The 18,500-nt window shown below is 42.8% G+C and overlaps 1 protein-coding gene across 2 annotated transcripts in view; it reads left to right on the top strand.

Annotated features, from left to right (window-relative positions):
- The first annotated feature begins 7,127 nt into the window (after positions 1-7,127).
- The window catches only part of CAPZB (capping actin protein of muscle Z-line subunit beta), a 62,360-nt gene continuing 50,987 nt past the window's right edge, over positions 7,128-18,500 (top strand). The window contains exons 1-2 of one of the 2 annotated variants that reach the window (XM_041124002.1): positions 7,128-7,145; positions 7,915-8,021. In XM_041124002.1, the coding sequence (XP_040979936.1) occupies positions 8,019-8,021 (3 nt within the window). In that variant the 5' untranslated portion in view covers positions 7,128-7,145; positions 7,915-8,018. Of the gene's footprint in view, positions 7,146-7,914; positions 8,022-18,500 lie in introns of those variants that run through there. The other variant, XM_030016576.2, reaches the window with a different exon arrangement.

The raw sequence follows: 18,500 nt of genomic DNA on the forward strand, positions 1-18,500 counted from the left end.
TCTTGCTTAATTGGGAGAAGGAGCTGAATAATACCGGAAGGAAAAGAATGCTGTGTTCAAGAAGTTATTCCATACAAGAGAATGTTAATATTAGAGTGAGGAGTTGTGGGAAGGGTTCTTAGTGATTTATGGGTCTTTGGCATATCCTGAAGTGTACCACAGCGTTGTGGAACCAGGAATGTAAGTGTGAATAGTTTCAAACCTACTCTAATGAACTTTACGTTGCAAACGTTGTATAGGCTTTCTGGAAATCATTCTCCAGAAGCTTTGTGAAAAAATATAGAATGTTTTTTAAGTAATAATGTCTCCGTTCACACTTGGTAAGGCAATTTTTAGCTGCAATTACTTATTTTTATTTTTTTCAACTTCTGACAATTTTCTTTATCAGGCTGGAGAGGAGGAGGTTCTGATTTATAAAATGAAGTTCTTTAAAAAGTCAAAGGCTAAAGCAACAAATAGAAGTCAAAACTCTGAAGTTGGCAAAATTTTTCTGAAGTTACTATTGTTTGTGGTCTTCCATTTGTCTTAAAAGTATAATTGGTTTTGATCTAGAGCAATGATGAAAGATTTTTCCTATATTTGGTTTAGTTCAACTCCTTCACATATCGCTGAATGATCACAATTGCCTATTATTTTTACTTAGTTAGAAAAATCTAAATGGCTTTTTAAAAAACTTTTTTGGAAGGCACATGGTTAAACTAAGCCCTTGCAGGTTCAGGAGGCTTCCTTGGAGAAGGCAGTTCTTGTCCTTCTGTAAAGGGAGCCTCCTTTTCTCTTCCTCCTGCTGCAATTTATTCAAATCTGTCTGCATTGCTGTATAGTTGGTATCAAAAATAGAACCATGCATCACGTTACTTATAAAAATACCAACAGGATCAAGCAGATTTTCCCTGACTGGATAAAGAAGTGTTTTCTGAAACCACTGACCCAGTGGTATGTCCCAATGTGCCAGCTCCACCCTCCCATTTCCAAACAGCTCTGGAAAGTATCAGGAGGGGAAAGCTACTTGAAGCCTCCAGATAATTCTTCAACTTTTTTTCCCCCCAATTAAATTCCAGAAATCAGTGTTTAAACACAACCCAGAAATGTGGTCTTCTCTTTGGCAAAAACAAATACCTGGTGCAGGCCAATGTGTAGTCTCACTTCACACTTACTCATTTCCAGACTGTTAGGCTCACTGGAAGGCGCCGTTTCTTTGGGGATGAAGGAAGCAGTGGTGAGCTGTTGGGCTGAAAGTTGCTTCATAAAGGGTTGTGTTGCTGTGTAATGGGTCTCAGTGTATTTTGACAGCCTTGCGTCAGGAACCTGGTGCATTAAACCCTTTCTAAGGAGATGGAATAGTTCAGTGTAATTGTTTTGAACATCTAGCTTCCTTCTGAGAAATCAGTCTGGTGCTTTTAAATCCTGGAGTCACTGAATGATCAGAGGGGGCTCTGGAAAACATTATCCATTAAGGATCTAGAGCACATTCCCTGTACCCCTTCCCCACCCCAGAGAAAAATTAAGGCTGGAGGGCACATGTCCAAGGACAGCCTTTTCTCTCCATTGCTATAGTTACTTGGCAATTAGACCCTCTCAGTGTAATATTGAGTATTTATTATTGTATGACTCCAAGGTGATGTTTAGAACATGCGGTTTTGCAAAACCTTTTTTGCATTTTACAGCCCAGCATATGCTGTCCTAGGGTTCCTTCCCTCCCTTCTGCCCTCACGTTCTCTTCTCCTTTCTTTCCAGGAAATAAATAAATGAAAAAAATAGAGGAGGCTGAAATGAAGCCAGAAAGCTTAAAAAAATCCCTGCCTTTCTCTGGAAGTCAAGTTTTAGTAGGTTCAGACCTTGTATCACCAGTTTTCTCAACTATATACCTAACTCGTGTATTAAATTAGTAAGACTGCTCACAGGCTTAGGCATTCACTTAAATAAACTGCTGGTTAGTTTTTCAACAGATGGCCATGAAACAAGCTAGAGGCAGAACTGGGACTCTAAGATGAATAAGTACCGCTATTATTCTTCAGAATTACTATTTCCCTGGTGTCTAGTGGGAGAAGCCATGCAGAGGGCACGTCCATACATGCACGTGGAGGTGAGGAGCTTCTCTGGGGCTGCACCAGCTGGAATTTGAAGCCCCTTTTCAACATAATAGACTTTCTTTTCTTTTCACTGTTAGCCCTATCTTTTACATAGTGCAGTATAGAATGATTCACCCTCACCCCAATAGTTTTTGTTTTAAAACTTCCAAGCAAGTTTCTTTAAAATCTTGATCCTTCCTCAGGATAAGTGTATTGCCTCTTACCCTATTTTTTCAAAGAATCCGATAGCATCCCTCCTGTCAGTTCCCCACTGGATACTAACATGCTCTTGATGTCCTCTTTTCCACAGAATACACATGTAAGTTCTCCCATAGTTTTAAATAACATGAATCTCCTCCCACACACCCCTTTTTTTTTTTTTTTTTTTTCCCTCCTGCCAAGAGCAGCAGCGATCTGCATAGGAAGACAGCAGTGTAGGAGTTATCTGCTTGAGATGGTTGACACAGCCTTGGTAGTGGGCCCCCGCTTTGCTGTCTGTACTTCCAGAAAGCTTCTTTTGTGTTACAGAGCGAATCAGTCCTGGGCAGGAAACTTCAGCTCTCGGTCTCCGCTCCAGTTTGTTGGGTTTTTTTCCTTACAGATACAAGCCACATTCACCAGCAGATACTGATGGTTATTTTTCTCTTTGAAAGCCTTCTTCCTATCCAAGCAACAACAACAAAAGTCTAAGTCTGAAGTCTGAGGAAAAAGAAACCCCTCCTCAGCAGAACTTTGCCCTAAAATGGGAAAAGTGCCAGAGACTCCATTAAGTCTACTTTGCTATTCTTATTGATTTTATGTGGAAGGCAGTCAGATACTGTGGGGATGAACAATAGTCTAAAGGCTGAGGTAGACTTGCATTAGGAGAGACAGCTTGTGATGCAGAGTGAAATACCATTCAGTCTTTTCATGGTGATCACATTCACGTTAATAAGCAAGTCCATTTTCTGTCTGTGCTAATGTATTTTCATGCCAGTTTTGCAAAGCTGATGTAATGTTATATTCAGTAGTGTGGTACTGCTGGTTACAGTTGTCAGGTACGGCTGATTGAAGTGGAACTTTGAAAAATGGAACAAGATGTGTCACAGCTCGTTGTGCTAATTCTGCTTTAAGCTGCTTTTGCTGTGAATATGAAGTTTGCCCCAAAAATCTCTGGAGGAAAGCACTTGCATGGAAAGACTGATCTGAGTTTTTGCTAACTTATGTTACAGGCATAAGCACTGCTATGACATTTCTCGTCTTTAATTGATGTGTACTATTTGTGATAATTTTTTAGTTTAGTAGTAGAACTAGGAAAAGAACTCATGCACTGTATTGATAGAGGTTTTCTAATGAATAAGCCTGCAAAAGAGTGCTATTTTTCAGCTCTTAAAGTATGTTTTTCCATTCGTCCATGTCACTGGCTAATTCTGTACAGATTCTAACTAGTGAACCGTGACTATTGTATTAAGAAGGAATCCAGGCCCTTACAATTCTTTTGGCTGGTATATTAGCAAGCTTCAAATGAAGCGCAACGTGTCAAGGAAAAAGTAAGGGAATGGAAAGTTTTGTTTCTTTCTGGTGCATTTAATCAGCTTCTCCTTGACTCTTTTTTTTTTTTAATGTCAGGCTGCAGACACTATTACTACAGTTAATGACCAAGTTTGACAAGAATGTTCTCAATAGTCTCTTTGCTCAGGCTAAAGACACTTCTGAAAGCTCCTGTCTATCAAGCTTTCTGTGCTTAAAATATAAAGTTAAAAGAGCAGTCGCAAGCACAGAAATAAACAGCATCCTAGGATACGTAATTAAGTGGAATATGGTGGAAAACTAGTGATCCCAGTAGTCCTGCAGTCCACTATTCTGGACTGATATTTAAAAAAATGCCTCATAGTCCTTTTCTAAACAAGCACTGCTGGGTTTCTTGAGGTGGGATTTCAGGTATGTCTTGGTCACCTTTGTCCATCTTGTATTAAACATCTTGTGGAATACAATTGGATTGAAATCTGTGGGACAGATGAAAACAGTGTGGCTGCAAACAACTCCAAGGCATGGCCAGACAGTGTTCTCAGAATGTGGGCGGGTACTTTTGGACTGAAATAAAGCAATTGTTATTAGTGGATGAGGATGTTACTTTTTATGTGGGAAAAAGAAATAAAAGTAGTTCTATGCCTCAAGATACGGACCCAGATTGCAGAGATGTGACTTTTTAACACTACATCTCTGTGGCTGTTGGCTTTAGCTGAGTGGCTAAGTCTGCCCTTCAGTCTGTGAAAGAGGGATATGGGACATGACTTGGTCTTACCTATTTAGGCAAAACAATTATAAGAAAATGGTCAAAGCCAGAAAAACCTTGTGCCTCTAGCAATATGTGTGCTTGAGTGATGTGTAACCTTTAATTTCTCTGCCATTACTGTGACAGTGCTGCACTGGTAGTAGAATGTCTCATTTTTGGCCAGTATACGGACATCTTAGGCTGCTAGGTTTGTCTCATTAATCAAATGAGCAGATCTGCTTGGGTGCTGATGAAGTGGAAAAAAGTCTGGGTTTAGTATTCTTAGTAGGGGGGAAATGCCTCAAACCTCACACTAAATGGGCAATATGTTGTTTTTCATTAAACATGGTATTTTGATTTACTCATCAGTTCCTGCGGTGAATGGGGGAACTCTTAAAACCTTTATATTCCAAGAGTATCCTCAGCAAAGTTGCTTTGGAATTGGAATGGGAGGGAGGCTTTTTTAATTGTTTGTGTGCTATTTTGACAGTGTGTATAAAGATCTCCATAGTGAGAACTATCTGTGGCTTGACTACAGAATTCCAAGACGTTGGGTAGTGTTGTAGGTACCTTTTTCCTATATTAGTTTCCAAGAAATGCTTGGTTTTCAGCCTCAAATCAAGTGATGCTGCTGGTTTACTGACTCTGACTAATAAAACCCAGCAAGCTAAACTTTACCATTGCTGGAAGACTCTTGCGGCAGTAAATTCAATTTATGAGAACCCCTAATAAAAGTTTACATATCTTTCAAGTGCCACAAGGTTGACATGAAAGAAAATGGGCAATCTGACTTAAAAAAACCTCAAGATGTCTTTTTCTTGAATAGAAAAATTAATATTCAGTGAAGTATGAAAGTTTTCTCTAGGACCTTGTTTCTAAGCGTGTTTGCACAGTCACCCTTGGTCCTGGCTAAACACTGGAATAAACAAAATAAATAGCATTTCACCATGCATGCAGGAGGATAAAATAAAAACCACATTGTGTTGGACCACAAATGCTCTACGAAGTTCTGGCTAAATGTGAAAAGTACTTTGTAATGCTAATAAGTATTTATCCTTCTGCTTCCTTGAATATAATCAAATGTACAGGGAAAGCACATGTATTTTATAGTTGCTGATTGCAAGATCAAAAGCCTTGTTATTAATTGCACATGAATCTGATGCTGTAGGGCTGTTAAGCCGTCAACTGACATCATCGTTTGCTTCCTTTGTTTATAGACCCTCGTTTTAAAGATGCATAATGCCTGACACGAAGCCTTTTGAGCACACTTTTCTGTTTAGGTGGGCAATTCCATGCCAGGAGGTGTAAGAAGCGCCTGTAGTGCAGGTAATGTTACCTCACAGCACTCAAATTTATCAAATGTCCCTGAATTAGCTGTATTTGGTGTCACCCCCTCCACGAATCCCAGCAGAAGGCAGGATGGCTACAACTGTAGTTACACACACGGAGCCTTCTGCCTGCTGAGATCCGCTCCATGCTGCAAATTGCAGCCTACCAGGAAGAGTCTGGTCCTACATCTTAATAAACAAACAACAAAAAAAAATTCCCTTAAGCATGTCCTGCTATAAACAAGCAAAGCAAGCAGCTGGTCCTCATTTGAGAAGATGTTACATCAATTGCAAAAGGAATCTGCAGATCTTCTTAATGCAAATATTTTTGGGAAAACAAAAAGCAGCTGTTTATTCTTCTTGATACCTATTAGCAGGAAAGCAAAATCCAGGATACTTGTATTTCTTCTGCTAAGAAAAACATCCTCTTGGCCTCAACATTCATTTGGATCTCAAATTGTTTAAAATATACTGGGCTGCCTAATTCTGCTTTTGGTCTGCTTCTGCAGCAAGCAGCTAGAAGCAGTCTGTTTGTAACTATAAAAGCTACTAAAAGTAGAGGAGTCATTGAATACTTTGCATGAGTTTTGTGACAAAAATAATGCAGTTTAGAACATGTGTTTTCAAATTTATCAATTCTGTCCTCCCAGACCCTGCCCCAAAGAAAAAGTGTACATTAGATGTGTAGACCCCTGTAAAATGAATGAATAATTTGCCCTGTGTAATGAACAGGCTTGCTTTTCTTAATTACTCTTAGTAGGCATCTCTGAGGGAACGTAAGGACTGAAGGATCTGGGGATTGCAAAAGAGAAGCCACTTCGGATTGCTGGATCTTGCAGACTGGGTTTAAGGAGGTTAGGCTGACTTGTACTGGCAAAGCATTGAATTTGGAGACTCTAGAGCAGGAAATGCCTTCAGAGGCCATGTGGCCGCTCTACGAGGCATGGCAAGATTATTTCCCATCTTCGGGTTTATTTGGTAGTGGGTTATCGACGGAGTTTTATGTGCTTTTGTTTTCCTGTGAAGTAATATAGCTCCTGTTTTTCTTGAGATTGTTCTGCTGTTTTCTATCCTTCGCTCTTGGCTCACGAGGGCCAAGTCTGCAGTGTGGGAGCCAGAGAGCACCAGCGGAGGGTTCTCAGCAGCCTGGCACCAAAACTCTGGTGAAACACGGGCCAAATAATTATTCCAAAAAAGCTGCAGAGGAACGTATTGTCACATAATGAATCAGATGCTTTCCTGGGGTAACTGGGTACGTTGCAGCTCTTAAATTCACAGGTCCGTATTGAGAAGTATGAGTCTAGAATCGGGATTAGTTTTACCCGAGATCACTGAAATGTCAATTAGTGCATTGGGGGGGGGAAATGGTTTCTTTCTGGGACAGTCTAAAAAAACAGAAATGTTTTATTTGCGCATACACACGATTTGCTGATTTCTATCTCGTGCTTGGAGATCCGTATCGCAGCTGCCTGAGCCCTGAAGTCATCAAAATATGTAAGTATCTGCTTGGCTTCCAGCAGGTACCTACATGCTTTGCTGAATCAAAGGCTAAGCTTCCAGAGAAGGCTGAACACTTGCTTTTCAAATTAATTAACCCTGGCCTTAAGCAGCCAGAGGCTGATTACTTTTCCTTGTCACTTCGGAGCTGGAGTAGGTGTGTTACAGGCAGCACCAGTAACGATGCTCTATTAGTTACCTCTGTAAAATCCACTTTTCAGCGCTGATGGGGTTGCCAAAACGTTACCTGTTCGGGCTGACGTTTTCCGTGCTAACTGCCGGCCTCGTACGGGCTTTCGTTTAACCCCAAGGGCTATTTAAGTGTTTAAAAGGTGTTTAAAGGAGGGACGTGCTGCTCCGGCCAGGAGCTGGGGCCGACTGCCGGCCGGCGCCACGAGGGCTGAGCTGCCCCAAGGCCCCGCCCCCCCCCCCCCCCCCTCGTCTCTGATTGGCCGTCCTCCTTCCGGCCGCGGCCGGGCTTACCCCCGCGCTGGAGTTGGTGACGCCCGCCGCCCTCGCGCCCGTGGTGCTGCCCCTTCGCGGGGTCCCTCCGCCCGCCGCTCTGCTGCGCGCCACCCCTTGCCGCCCACCCCCCCCCCGTCCGGGGCGGGGGAATGGTTCTTCCCGCTCCGCCCTCTCGCCCCTCCCCGCCCCGTTCGCGCGCCGCGCTCCATACTTGGCGATGGCCGGCGAGCCGCGCGCTGATTGGCGGGGCGGTGGCGAGGGGGCGGGGCGGCTCGGCGCTGACCCGGATGTTCACTCCTAGGCAACGGCGGAAGTGGAAGGGCCGCGGCCTGCCTCGGAGGGAGACCGGACGGGACCGGGAGGCGCCGCCGTTGCTACCGCCCAGCGCAGCCCCGCCGAGCCGCCATGGTAAGGGCGAGGGGGACGGCCCCTCGCCGCTGCCCTCTCCCCTTCCCCGCGTCCTCCTTCCTCCCGGCGGTGCTGCCCCCTCCCATCCCCCCGGTGCCGCGCCCCGGCGGCTCCTTCGCCGCCCCCACCTTCCCCCCCACCCCGGTGGCTTCGTAGGGGGGCGGCGGAGCCGGTGGGCCTCGCCCGCCCTCCCCGGGGCGGCGGCCGGGGAGGGCCCGAGCCGGTGCCGCCAGGGGAGAGGGAGGGGTGGCCTGGCCTGGTGTCGGGGGCGGCGGCGGGGGGAGCGGCTCTGCCCGGGGCTCCGCAGGGCCCGGGGGCGGGCAGCGGGGCGTCCAGGCCCGTCCGGCTGCTCTGCTGCCCTGTTACTTCCAGGTTCCTGGGCCTGATACCTGGGGTGGTGTTTACAGAGGGAATGCTTCCGCTTTGGACGGCGAATGTTACCGCTTGATGTAGTTGTAAACGGAGCGAGCGAATGCATGCAGCAGCAGCAGCAGCGTTTAAGAGCGGTGGGGGCCCAATCTGCTGTTGCTGCTGTTCACAAACCCCAAATTGTCACCTATGGTCTGGCATTTCCTCTGGAAGCTGGACTTGCTCGTTAAGGTGTGCTAAGATCTAATGGAATCTGCAAAATACAGGAAAACCGAGCGCAGTCAGAGCAGGTAGTGTTGCAGCGGTGGGTGCTACTCTTCTGTGGGGATGAGAACTTTCCATTTTTCAGAGAAGAACCTCTCGTTTCTTCAGTCATGTGAAATAATCTCCATCTTGCTGTGTGTTTGCTGAATGGATTAGCTCAGGTCACAAAACCTTTCGATTTCATTTTGGCACTGTGTGTAAAGGGGGCAGATTTCATCGGCTCTAAACAAATGCAGCAATAAGAACGGGAGCTGGCCCAGGCCTTGGTCTGCTCCCAGCTCTGCCTGGAGGGGACGTGTGCTTTTGCGGAGCCTATTTAAGGCAATGTAACCCCCGTGGATGTGATCACTTGTATGGAATTACTGAGATACTTTATGTTCTTTGGGAATTTGCGATTCTGGTTTTCCAACGTTCAAATGTATTTAGATTTAAAAAAGAGCAACCCAGTGCCTGGTAATATAGCAATATAAAGACTGGTTAAGCAAGCAAGTGTAATCCTTTACTTCTCACCTTCAACCATAAGAATTTCAGAGACGATACCTTATGTTTTTTCTTCAGAGCTGAAGATCATGGTGATCCTGCCACCTTTATTATGTAGGTTAAAGATCTTTATTTTCTGGTGAAAGGTGAAGAATGGTCAAGGTTCTGCTTCTCTGTTCTTGTTTGAACAAATGAGATGCTGCGCCTGACTTGTGAGTGTGGGGAGTGACAGGATGGAGCATCTTATTTCAGTTGTGTATCTTATTTTACGACACTGAAATCTGTATGTGTGAGACCTGACTGTAGAATTTGAAATCAGTCTCCCAACAAATTACCCTAACTTCTGCCATGGCAAAATTCCTCACAGGAAAAGAATTCAAGGAAAACAAGTAGGCTTTGTGTAAAATAACAATGGTGATACCAGCTTCTTTTAAGGAGATAGGAAAGCATGCTATAAGAAGAATCCAGTCAGGGTTTAAATGTAACCGTATGAGTCTTTTGGAGGAGGTAGAGCAGAAATCCTTTAGAAATTTCCTGAGTGCTATAAGCTTATGCTGTCTCCTGATTTTTCATGTTTAGTCACGGAGACCACTGGGTGTGGGAGAAATTTGATCAGATCTTTCAACACTATGTGTTAGTCTCTGATGTTGAGTGGGCTTCAGGGATGAACCTGCAGCAGCCACTGCTATTGGTATATCACGGTGGCTGTGTACGCATCTGAAGACTCACTCAAAGAAGGTGGCAACTTAAGCATGGATTATCTAGGTCCAGTAAGAGTGTGCGAGACAAATCACTGATCTTGTTTGCAGAAGGCAAACAATCTGTGGTGATGTTTTAAAACTTTACTGATTCTTAGAATTAACTTAGCATTATGCAGACAGTGCAGTTGCAGCGTCCAGTTTCAACTTAAGTGCAAACCCAGTGTTTAGAGTACTTCCAGGATCTTTCATTTTGGTGGGTATGAAAACACAATACTGAAGTGGAGCATTGAAATGCTGAAATGGCCCTTTCATTGAAGGCAACAGCAAGTTTCACGACAGCTGGGAGAAGCTGGTATGGTACAGGATATTAGGTCAAACTCCTTCTTGGTACCATGGGGTTACCAATATCTATGTAGAGCAGAGAGGTGGGAACCTTTGTCTCCTCTGCACCACCTCAAGTCTGAATTGCTCCTGGTGAGCTTAAGTGAGAATTTCAGAAGTGTGTCTGCATTTCAGTCAGGTGCTCGGTGAAACAGGGCAGGGCAACACATGAAGCTTGAAAACTGCTTGGATGGATGCTGTCTCTTGTGCTAAAAATAAAGTGAATGCACTGTTCAGGGCAAAGCAGGACTTGGGAGAGTGGATCTGCTGAGGTTTCTGGAATTGTGGGTTATGAATAGATGGAATCCAGCTACTCTTTGTAAAAAATAAGAATTTTCCTTTCCAGGTTATGTAAACTGTCCTGATCACATTAGCAAGTATTTCTTCTGCTAGGCAACTCTTCAGGAGAAGGTGGACAATTTTAGCAAAATTTACAATTTAATCAACCGTAAATTCAAACTGTCTAGTGTAGCGCTGGCTGCACATCATCTGTTTAGAATTTGTGAGGCAGCTAAAAAGCGCTGAAGCACAGCCAAGGATGCGTGATGCAACACTGACACTCAATACATAAAGCTTGCGTGCTGTTCAGAGTAACTAATATTGTCAAGGTAGGGGTTGTTTGTCTTGGGCAAGCACATTGGTGCTTGATAAATAACTTGGTTTTGTGCAACTGCTACCAAAACTATACTCAATGATTTGTGAAACTGCACAACTAAAGGTAGCGCTTTTCCAGCTGGTTGAACACCGAGCCCGTCTCTCTTCTAAACTGATTGTGTCGCTTTTGAAACCCTACCATATAGTCTGAGAGCTCAGGATAGGTTTTCAGTGTCCACAGCAAGTCCTTTGCACCTTGTGCTTTCTGAGAAATACTGACGTAAGCTATTTTGTAGATTCCATGTTTTATTAGCCAAGTATATGAGCTTAGCTAAATGTTATCTTAAAAGGCAAATTCCCAAAATAATCAAGTTAGAGGATATCGTTGGGATAGGGAATACTGCCATTGCAGTGATGCTTAATCTTGTGGTTTATTAGCGAAGGAAAAACATTCTCAAGCTGAAGTTGTTCAAACAGGATTTCCTCACATGGTAAATATATATGCTGATATGTTACTAGTTGACATCTGGGAGTGAAACAAAATGAAAAGTGCAGTTCAACTCTTTGAATTACTATTTTCAGTCATTACTACTGTGGTTGAGTAGAGAAATTACTCTCTCTGGGAAGGAGACATTGCTGCCCTCTTCAATTTCTACTTCTACAGTTTTCAGCTACGCTTTCTATCAGTTGACTTTCATATACAAAGGATAGCAGATTAACTCGCGGGTTGCGTGTGATCATGCAGCACTCCCCAGTGCTGCGTACTCATCCGCTTTGGCTTTGGGTAGGTGGATGCTTCTGAAGACTTGGATGGGGAATGCCGGTGCCAGTGTTTATTCTCCTGCCTGCCCTTTGGAGGGGTGCTTGGTCAAGTCCAAACGGCTTCTTACTCTGCTACGTAAACTTGTAGAGAAGTGTTTTGTTTTGTTGTTTCCCCCACCCCATCTTGAGCTAGTATGCATTGTAGTAGTGCCACCTCAAGTTGAAATAAAACTGAGTATGTTTCAGTGCCTGCTGAAAAGAGAGCAATTTTACTGGAGGAGCATGAAATTCTGAAAGGTGCCTATACAGGCAGTGTAAGCTGGAGTTTAGTTCTATGCTAAGTACCCCTTTTTTACCCCACTTTAATCCAATGTGTTGTTTAAGGACTTTTTTTCCAAGCAAAAGGCATGACTGCAGAAGTGTAAGATACTCAAAATGATGTTGATCTTCTATTTTTATTCACATTTTTATTCAAGTCACTGTGAATTATAATTTCCCACTTTCCCACTGATTTATGCTAGGAGTCCTGAAGAGTTTAAAAAGCCTCAGCTAAATCTTTGTGTCTCTCCTTAATGTGCAAGGTCCAAAGAATGTGTATGCTTCAATTCTTCCTAATCCTGTGCTATTTCCAGGAAGAAGGGTGAAAAAAAATCACATAAAACCAGGAGACTTCAAATTTGAATTTCTTTTATGCGTGAAACTTGTGTGGTGTGAAGGAGCAGTTAATACATCTGAACAACATAAGCCTTTCCCAAGCTTCCTGCTCTCTCTAGCTGGGCTTTAGCCCGAGGTTTGTTTGCTGATACATTGTGTTACTTAAAAAGCTTCTCTAACTTGAACATGAAGATCGAGGATTCAGGCCAGTGCAATGGAAGTGTGGCCACTTTAAGCTGGAGTATAAACTGGTTTTTTTCCTTCATCTTTTGTGTAATGCCTTCTTAAATACTTAATAGTCCACGAATGAGGTGTTCATGTTGACATTAATTTGCGAATTGACCAAATACCATGAGTGGATATCTGGCTGAGAACTGTAACTGAAACTTGTAATGCATTTGGAGAATATTAAGCTATTGTGGCTTAATTGAGCTGAATAATATGGGGTTCCTGTCACCTGGACCTGATCAAGTGGCAAAAATTCACTTAGGGGGTCTTATGTCCTAAAGCAGGGTGGCGGGCGTGCTTCCAAACGGGTTGTCTTGGGAAGTTTGAGCTCTTGCCTGTATGGTAGATGAGTCGTTTGCTTTTGAAACGTCCTTGGTGGGGCACAAGGGTGAATGCTGGTTGAGCAAGTTTTAAAGACATTTCCCTGATAGTTGAGCTGAGAGGATTTATTATGGGAAGAAAATGCAGTGTACTTGAGGAAGGTGCTTTGCTTGTTTCCTAATTAAAATGTTGTAATTTTCCAGAACAGGTGCTGTCTGGGTAATGCAAATGCAGTGGCAATCCTGTCCTTTTTCTGGCGTTTTAGATGCAATGAAGTTTTGAGTGAGGAATTGAAAACAGGATCTATTTCTTACTTGTGCCCAAAATAGGCTTCTATTTAGAATTACTTTAGTTGCATTTGATACTATCTTGTGCTGCATTTCATAGAGTGGTGGCCTGAGCCTTGGCATCGAGCAGTAAGATTAATTTTCTTGTATTACCTGGTGCTGTTCTTTTGCCCTACCTTCCTCTTGTAGGGTTTAGAAGGAAAATGTGCAGCATGCTTTGAGCTCGTGCTGTTTGTGCTGCCACTTCCAAGTTGGGCCGAAGAGCTACAAAATGTATTTGCACGCACTTGACTTATCTGGCTGCCCTTCTTATAAATTACCTACTTTATTCCTGCTATATGCAAATGAAACCATGCTAGTTTATATTTCCTCAGCATAGCCAGTGTTATTTTTCAGCGCAGGCTTGGCTTAGGAGTCCTGACTCTCAGTTTAAACCCATGAGACCTTACTCAGAGTGTTTGCAGCCATGCCGCAGAGCATGTCCTTACTGGTGCTGTTTCCGAGTACGAAGAGGATATCCTCCATGTCTTTTTGTTACAGAAAGTGGAGCCGAGTTCTTTCCTGGTGCATTGACTTGGAATTTCAATCACGTCCTTGTTGCAAAGCGGGAGGGTTACCAGCCTGGGTGAAAGTAGAACCCAGGATCTAACAACTTTAGCAGCATCAGCTGAAACAAGACTGAAAAGAGTGCTGAAGTAAGAGGATTTTGTGTGGAAGGAAAAAGGGTTGAGACTGTATTGAAGACATAAGCTTAGTGGTTGCCTTAAGCCACCAATCAAAGCCACCATAAATAAAATACTCTTTATTCTCTGAGGGAATTTTGTTTGTATTTCTTCAGGTGATACTTTCTATCTTTTCCATTAGACAAACTGCTGAGTTGGAAAGTGATGTCCTGTTACCTGCCTTCCCCAGTTATTTTTGCTTTGGTAAATATCAGGATTTAAAAAAAGCTTGCTGCTAGCAAGGGTGATTGGTGGCTGGCTGATAGCCTGTGCTTGCAATTTGAGACGGGCTCAAGAAACAAGAGATGGGTCTTCTGGTGAGTTAATTCAAAGGAGGAGAGAGCCATGAAATGGAGGAATGAGGTAAAATATCAGCTGCATTATGCTGACCGCAGCAGTTAATAGCTGTATTTATCCACCGAGTCCTGCCGCTGTGCACATTTAGGGGTCATCATGGAGAGTTTTGGATGTAACGCTAAGAACAGGCATGATCTTGGCTCAGTATTGACAGTGTTTCACTGGATGGTCAAATACAGCTTTCACGTAGCCATTAGTAAAGGCAGAGCTATTTCAGAGCTTGGTAAGGTGAAAACTGGCCAAATGGAATAAGTATTAGCTTGGTATTAAATTAAAGGAGAACTGTGACAGGGATTGAAACTGGCACGTGTGTGTTATGTGAAGCACTGCTCCTGCATAAACTGTCTCTACTACTTAAATTTATTAAAAGTTTTGCAGAACTTACAGGTATTGTTAGGTCGCCCACTGTCTGTCTGCAGTTTTGACTCGAGGGTGGGTCAGGCCTCTTCAGAAGCGACAAGGAAAGCCTAAAAAGACTGAAAGAATAGGCAAGTCTGGAAATTATGGCAAAGGAAGGAATTCCGGGGAGCATGAATATCTTGTTAGGTGGAGATGTGATATTCTTATGCCTTGTATGTATGCAAAACCATTACCTTTCTAGTTTAAAACTTGAAATCCTTAGTGCTGAATCCCTTGGACAAAACTGAACTGTCCTGCAAGGTTTGCAGTGTAGTCAGTGAGGTACGTCTTGCTAGACACAAGCGAAAGGCATATTAACCTACTTTTTTGACCTTTTAGGCAATCGGAGAACACTCAGGGATGAGGGCTAATTAGATAACCTCTCTGTCTCTCCTCTCTGCCTTGCCAGGCATCTGATTACTTGCCAGAGTTATCTCGTGAATTTACAACCCTGGCTACTAGACTTCAGGACGCTGGAAAGTGCTGAGTTTGTATATTAAACTGGGCAGCTGTCCGTGTGGCGGCAGCTTTCCTGGGGTGACGGGGGCTCTACAAACAGGCTGGCTTAAAACATTATACTGAATTTGTGATGTTGAATGTTTGTGTTGGGTATGCTTTCAGTAAGCATGTCAGTGTTTGTTGTCACTTTGGTAATAGAGTATATGCCTCCCTGCTGCTATAATAATGTGCATTTTTCTCAAATGTTTTTTATGTAAATAACTTCTCATATGAAAAAATCTAGGTTGCAGCTCACTGGAAGGAGAACCTGGATCTGTCAGGCCAGGACCAACTTGCCAAACTTGGCTGTTTCTGCAAGAAAAGAATTCTCTGTTTCAAGTGAGCAGTTCCTCTTCTGAAACTTTTGTGAGCAGGCTGATTCGAACATGAAACAAGCAGTATGTGGAATTAAAAGAGCATTTTGAAAAAATCATCGAGCATTAACAGGATTAAAAGAAAGCATCACAAAACATATGTGTGCGGATGTTCAGGATGACAGTTGGCAGTGTTGAATCTCAAGAGCTGTTGTATTTGTAGTGATTATGGTTTCAATTAAAAAGAAAAATGACCCCTGTAAAAATTAAGCAGTCCTTCTCTAGAGACTTGATTTGGGCACTTCCTCAGTAATGTTTGAATGGAAGGCAAGAAGACAACGTGACTGTGAGAAACAGGTCATCAGGCTTATGAACCAACACAGACCTACTGTATTAGCTTATTTCAATGACTGAACTAATCCAGTTGGCCAGTTAGTAGTAGGTTTACAGAGAAGGAATGAAGTAAGGAAGTGGGAGGCTGAGGATGAGAGAGTATTAATCAGTAATTTGGGATACATCTGCAGGGTTGAAGCTAAGAGCTATACAAAAGGATCTTGCAGAGGTGAGTTGCATGGGAGTTTTTACAAAAGGGCTGACAAGGTCAGGAAGAAGATCCTGTGAACGATTTCCTGTTGCATGGGCAGTAAGTAATCTTTTGTTTGGTGTGAGTCAGTGTGAGCGAGCCGATGGGGGGAGGAGGGTGGTTAGGAGGTAGCTTCACAGTTTTTAGAAAGCAAGGCTTACTTGCCTGCACAACAGCTTAGTATATGCCAAAGTATTTGTGAAGCTACAGAAAATGCTTGGAATATAGTGCTGAACTGAGTCACAAGGAAATAACAAGAGGCATCTGAAGTTACTTGATGTATTAAGTAATAGCGAATAGTTACACTGTCAGTAAAGCTGTCTGTGTCTGGATGTCTGTCTTTTAGGGGTGCCTGCATAGTTGTGCTCAAGCCAACATCTGTTCTGGTAGGGAAACTATTAGGCAGACATTACAGGCTTCCTTACGAAGTGTTTGCAAAATCAGGACAAGTTCTCGTATCTCAGTGCTGTGCTGTAACAGTTGTTTTTTTTTTTCCATTTTGTTTAGCTAAGATTTCCCATCTGTAGTTATATCTAACAAAGAAAATGTTATTTGGTGTTAAATCCCGACTTAAAATGGGAAAAAAACCCAAAACCCTGTTGTGCAGTAACATAAGTCTAATTAAATCTCGTAATGTTAATTGGCAAAGGTGGTCAGCTCTACAGTCAACTTCAGTGTCTTTAATCCCACTTATTAAAAGTTAGCGATGCTTTTTTGCAATCTGTGCAACTTTTCTATGTAGCTATTTTACTGCTGTCCCCATTTTACTCTTTCATGTGGGGCTAATAGATTGCATATTCACTTGATGCCATGATTTATTGGGATTTGACTTTTTGCAAACTTTATGCTTCATAGGAATTCTTGGCACCAGATGAAAGCTAGTAAATTACATTGTCATGTTCAATGACAAGTTTAATAAATAAAACATTGTTCCTGTTACCTAGAAGACAAACACTGGTGCAGAAATCATTAGTGATGTGCCAAAAGGTCAAGATGAATAGCCTGTTCCCAGAAAACCTTGTTGCTGGTCCACCCTGCTCTTCTGTTTGTACATGGTGACTCTTTTCATTGGACAGGTGTCGGAGATTTGCATTGGACTTATATATATAAAGTCTAAAGCGATAGAGGTTAAGTTAGGTTTGAAAATAGATGCAAGTATCTAGCATCTCGAAATACATGCTTGCTGGGAAGGAGGTGCCAAGCAAATGTTAATTTTTTCACTGTGTACTGTACACCTTTGTAGATGTGCTAACAGGAACTGAAATGCAGCTAGTCGAAAAACAGCTCCGAGGAGTGCAAACTAGCTGCTGAACATACTCCAGGAGATACTGAATTCTTACTTCGAAAGCAAATAGTGCATTACAGTTGAATGGCCTGCTCCAGACTCTGAGGGGTGGTTAGTTTTTTCTTGATAGATGTAAAACATCTTGACAAATAGTTGTTTCATGAGATTGAGCTTCTTAATAAAGTAATGCAAGCAGCTCTGGTTTATTTAGAAACTAACGGATGGAAATGCCTTCAGTGTATTATAATTCACTTGATAATCATTTCTGGAGTTGAGCTAGGATGTTGGGTAATGTCCCTTGAACAGTGAACAATGCTTACCTGATTTGGAGGTAAGAATGACGAATTCAGATAAATGTGTGATTGAAAGGATGCTTGAAAGCATCTGTCTAAAGGTAAAGCAACAAACAAGGATTTGGCAAACCGCTGATCGCAAGCTTTGAGGTGCTCATTGAGCTTGAATGGAGGAGGAGATCTCTGGTAGTTGGCCCTAGATGACCATTGCCACTCCTTTAATCTGTCTTGGACTTGCCATAGTTGTGCTGTCAGCCTGAAATGGTGAGAAGTATCCAATGTCATCAGCGTGCTGGTAGCAATGAAACTTAAGCTGCCTCATTTGCTCTCCTTCCCGTAGATGATTTTAGTTCCCCCGTGTGAGTCTTTGGAGCAGACGTACAAGTTACCCTTTCCTGTAGAACCTCTTTAAAGAAGAGATCCCTCGTGAGTACTTGTCCTTCTGAAGTTAGTGTGTATTAAATTTCTGGACCAATGTAGAACAAAAGCTGGTCAATGTTTCTGAGGTTGAGAGTAGACCTCTCATTTTTGACAAGCATGCAGGTGCATTTGTCAGCGTGTACAACACCTAGACTTGAATTCAGGAAACAAGCCATGAGAACATTTTCAGTCATTAATTGGGGCTAGTACTGCTTCTCCATAGCATGTTCAATTGTTTTAAAAGTTCGAGCAGAGTAGAATAAAAGAAATAATGTTCTGCAGGAGACCATCTCTGAGAAGGATTTGCTGACTCAAAAGCTGTGAAGTGACTTGTACAATTGCTCTGTAAGTAAATAACGGTTACAGGGGAGCTGTGGGAGACCAAGTACAGCAGCTTCTGCTAAAATCTTCCGATCCATCGCTTCTTGCTCTTATTTTGATCTTTAATCCTTCTCGCTTGCAATTTGTGGAATGAGCACCCTCGGCAATTGGTCTGTCTGTTTGGTCTTGACCACAGTGGTAATGTGAACACAGCAAACTGAGCTAAACATGTTACTAAACATATGA

Source organism: Aquila chrysaetos, chromosome 6 (genome assembly GCF_900496995.4).
Source record: "Aquila chrysaetos chrysaetos chromosome 6, bAquChr1.4, whole genome shotgun sequence".
Taxonomy (NCBI): domain Eukaryota; kingdom Metazoa; phylum Chordata; class Aves; order Accipitriformes; family Accipitridae; genus Aquila; species Aquila chrysaetos.